This window comes from Helianthus annuus, chromosome 3, assembly GCF_002127325.2.
Source record: "Helianthus annuus cultivar XRQ/B chromosome 3, HanXRQr2.0-SUNRISE, whole genome shotgun sequence".
Lineage (NCBI taxonomy): Eukaryota > Viridiplantae > Streptophyta > Magnoliopsida > Asterales > Asteraceae > Helianthus > Helianthus annuus.
In genome coordinates this window covers 47148047-47151629 of record NC_035435.2, presented here as the reverse complement: position 1 = coordinate 47151629, position 3583 = coordinate 47148047, and the positions used below count along the sequence as shown (strand labels likewise).

General features: G+C 33.0%; 1 protein-coding gene across 1 annotated transcript; it reads left to right on the top strand.

The window, feature by feature from the left end:
* Positions 1-632: 632 nt before the first annotated feature.
* Positions 633-1643, top strand: LOC110931467. The gene has a single exon (XM_022174860.1). It carries the CDS (start codon positions 633-635, stop codon positions 1641-1643), a length of 1011 nt encoding a protein of 336 aa, XP_022030552.1.
* Positions 1644-3583: the final 1940 nt, after the last annotated feature.

Here is a 3583-nt window from a genome sequence, read left to right as displayed (position 1 = left end):
TGTTCGTCTTTGCGTGGACTGATAAGAGGCGCAACTTTGGTAATCGTACCACAAACAGAGTTGAGAGCCAACACGCCAACTTAAAGAGATACGTCCTAGATAGGAGCTCGCTGGACCGTGTAGTTGGTTGTGTCCGGGATGTAGTTGAGGCACAGTTCGGTGAAATAAGAAAGACTTTTCGAACAAGCATCGAAAAAACAATGAAACACCACAAACACCCGATGTTTCAACACCTGCTTGGAAAAGTATCCCATACAGCCCTTGACTTGTTGCATGGAGAGGCAATTAGGAAGCTAGATGTCTTGGAGCGCTTTCATTCATCATGTGGTTGCCAAATGTGGCACAGCTATGGGTTGCCCTGTGCTTGTAGGATAGAAAAGTACATGCGTAAAGGTAATAATTGTTAAACGTACAACACTTGTGTGATATATTTCCTTTTTTCATTTTACTTAAACAATGTTGTTTTTAACCGTGCAGAGCGTCCGATTCAACTCGAACACATAGACGTCTTCTAGCGGAAACTTAACTTCCAAAGTTGTAAATTGATAGACAATGACGTTGACGTGGTCGAAGAGCTAAATATTGTTAGACAACAATTAGAGTCGCACCCCCCAGCTCAGCAAAAAATCCTGATGTCAAAGATTAAAGCGGTGTTGACTCCAACGAAATCTACCAAGAAACCACCGGTTGTCCAACAAAATACTCGTGGCCGACCAACAACAAAGCAGGTACAAGAAAGGTTGGACGAGGCCTCTCGTATAGATGAAGAATTGAGGAGAAGCTCCTTCGGTGATGCAAACACGTGCTTTGAAGGTTCACGACAAAGTAAGTACGATAAACCTCGCCACAGCTCGTACATTCCGTCACAGGCCTCTCAACAGTCGGTTATAAGGTCACAAAAACCCAAAGCGAGCCTAAGCCGTTCAAAGAGTTCTAAGAAGAAAGAGACACGAGATGATCACGGTTTTCCTTTAGTCATTGGGGACGAGTACGTGGGAATCATCGAACGGTTTAAGTCTGCCATTCCGCCAGTGTTCCATCCGTACGTCTCGTGCATACGAGATGTGATGCCGGACGGTCATTGTGGGTTTCGGTCTGTGGCTGTGGGCTTAGGTATGGATCAGAGTTCGTGGGGGCTCATTCGAAGGGACCTTGTCCAAGAAATGGATCAGAACGAATCGATCTGGTTCCCAATATTTGAAGCATGGGAAGAAGGTTATTTTTACACGCATCGTCAGGGCCTAATTTGGGATTCAGTGGCTGGTTGTGGGGAGGATAACTGGATGGACTTCCCCTTAGCAGGACTTCTTATTGCACAAACGTACGGTATCGGGGTGCACCTGTTAACGACAACCATGGGTGCGAGTTCCACTTACTTCCCAATACTAACTCCTCCGGCTAATCAACAACCATTATTCATAACGCTTACACAAGTTAACGAGAACCACTTCATACATGTTAAGCTGGAAGGGGATTATCCTATGCCACCAGCACACGGGCTATGGTTGACCCACCAAAGACCCCATACGGAAAAATGGGAAGATATGTACCTGCCACGTCTAGAATGGTATACATCGATAATGAATCCTCCGCCAAGATCAAACCCCAGTCTTAATTACATAGATAGTTATACGGAAGAATGATTTTTGTAATTAATAGTATTTTTTTGTAATTAATAGTATTTTTTGTAATTAATAGTATTTTTTTGTAATTAATAGTATTTGTTTTTGTATTTAATAGTATTTTTTTGTAATTAATAGTATTTTTTGTAATTAATAGTACTTTTTGTAATTAATAGTATTTTTTGTAATTAATAGTATTTTTTGTAATTAATAGTATTTTTTTTTTGTATTAGTTCTTATAATTTTCTACAATTTCTATAATTTTTATTATAATTTCTATCATTAAAACAGGTTAATAACATTTTCATAAAAAAAAATACAAATATATTATTGACCAAAAGACCATTTAGCCCCTGATATGCCCCCAATCTAGGCTTATTTCAGGGGCTAAAAAGTCATTCTACTGTCTCCAGACGCCTCGTATAAAGCTATACGCGTCGTCTATTTGAGCGGGTTTTTGAAAATTTGAATTTTGAATATCTGAATATCAGAATTTGAATTTTTTGAAAAAGGACGATTCGTATAGACCTATACGTGTCGTCTATTGGGGCGGCAACAATTCTTGTTTTTGAAATTTGAATTTTGAAAATATTTTATGATAATTACTAATATACCCCTGAAAGTCCCCACTATAGCCCTTTAACAGGGGCTGAAAGGTAATTTAACCACTTGGGCGACTCGTATAGGTCTGTACGACCCATACATTTGAGGCGGCAACTTTTACACTTTTTCCTTTTTTAATTATTAATAAATGTTTATTAAATGACCATTTTGCCCCTGTAAAGCCCCCAGTATAGGCATTATTCAGGGGCAAAATGGTAATTAACCACTCCAGAAATATCTTTTTGGGTTGTTTAATTACCATTTTGCCCTTGGAAAATGCCTATACTGTGGGCTATACAGGGGCAAAATAGTCATTTAATTAAAAGAAAAGACGACTCGTATAGCTCTCTATGAATCGTCTATGCCTCGTATAAGACTGGAGGGGGGGGGGGCTAGACGACACTAGTTGTCACCCCCAAACAAACAAAACACACATATACGGAGCAGAAGATTCTATACGCCTCGTACGTATTTCGACCGTATTTTTGAAGATTTGAAGAATCACTTGTACGTATTTCATCCCGTAGTTTAGTATTTTTGCCTCGTTTTTGCCTTTAGACCGTAGGTTTGCCCTGAAATTTGGTTTTTGTTGGGTTTTGGGGGTTTGAATGAAAGGTTGAAGATGAAGCACTAGAACAGGACGCCGAGTATAGCCCTATACGAGGGCTATACGAGGCTCTGAATTTTTTTTTTAGTAATGTTATTATTATTGTTATTATTATTCTTTTTATTATTATTATTATTATTATTATTATTATTATTATTATTATTATTATTAATATTTATTATTATTATTATTATTATTATTATTATTATTATTATTAATAATATTATTGTTAGTATTATTATTATTATTATTAATATTGTTATTATTATTGTTAACATTATTATTATTATTATTATTATTATTATTATTATTGTTATTAATATTATCATTATTATTATTATTATTGTTATTATTATTATTGTTAATATTATTATTATTATTATTTATTAATTTTTATTATTATAAATATTATTATTATTTATTAATTATTATTATTATTGTTATTATTATTATTGTTATTATTATTATTATTATTAATATTGTTATTATTATTATTGTTAATATTATTATTATTATTAATATTATTGTTATTAATATTATCATTATTAATATTATTATTATTATTAATATTGTTATTATTATTATTGTTAATATTATTATTATTATTAATATTTTTATTATTATTTATTATTGTTATTAATATTATCATTATTATTATTATTATTATTTTTATTATTATTGTTATTATTATTATTGTTAATATTATTATTATTATTAATATTATTATTATTATTAATGTTATTATTATTAT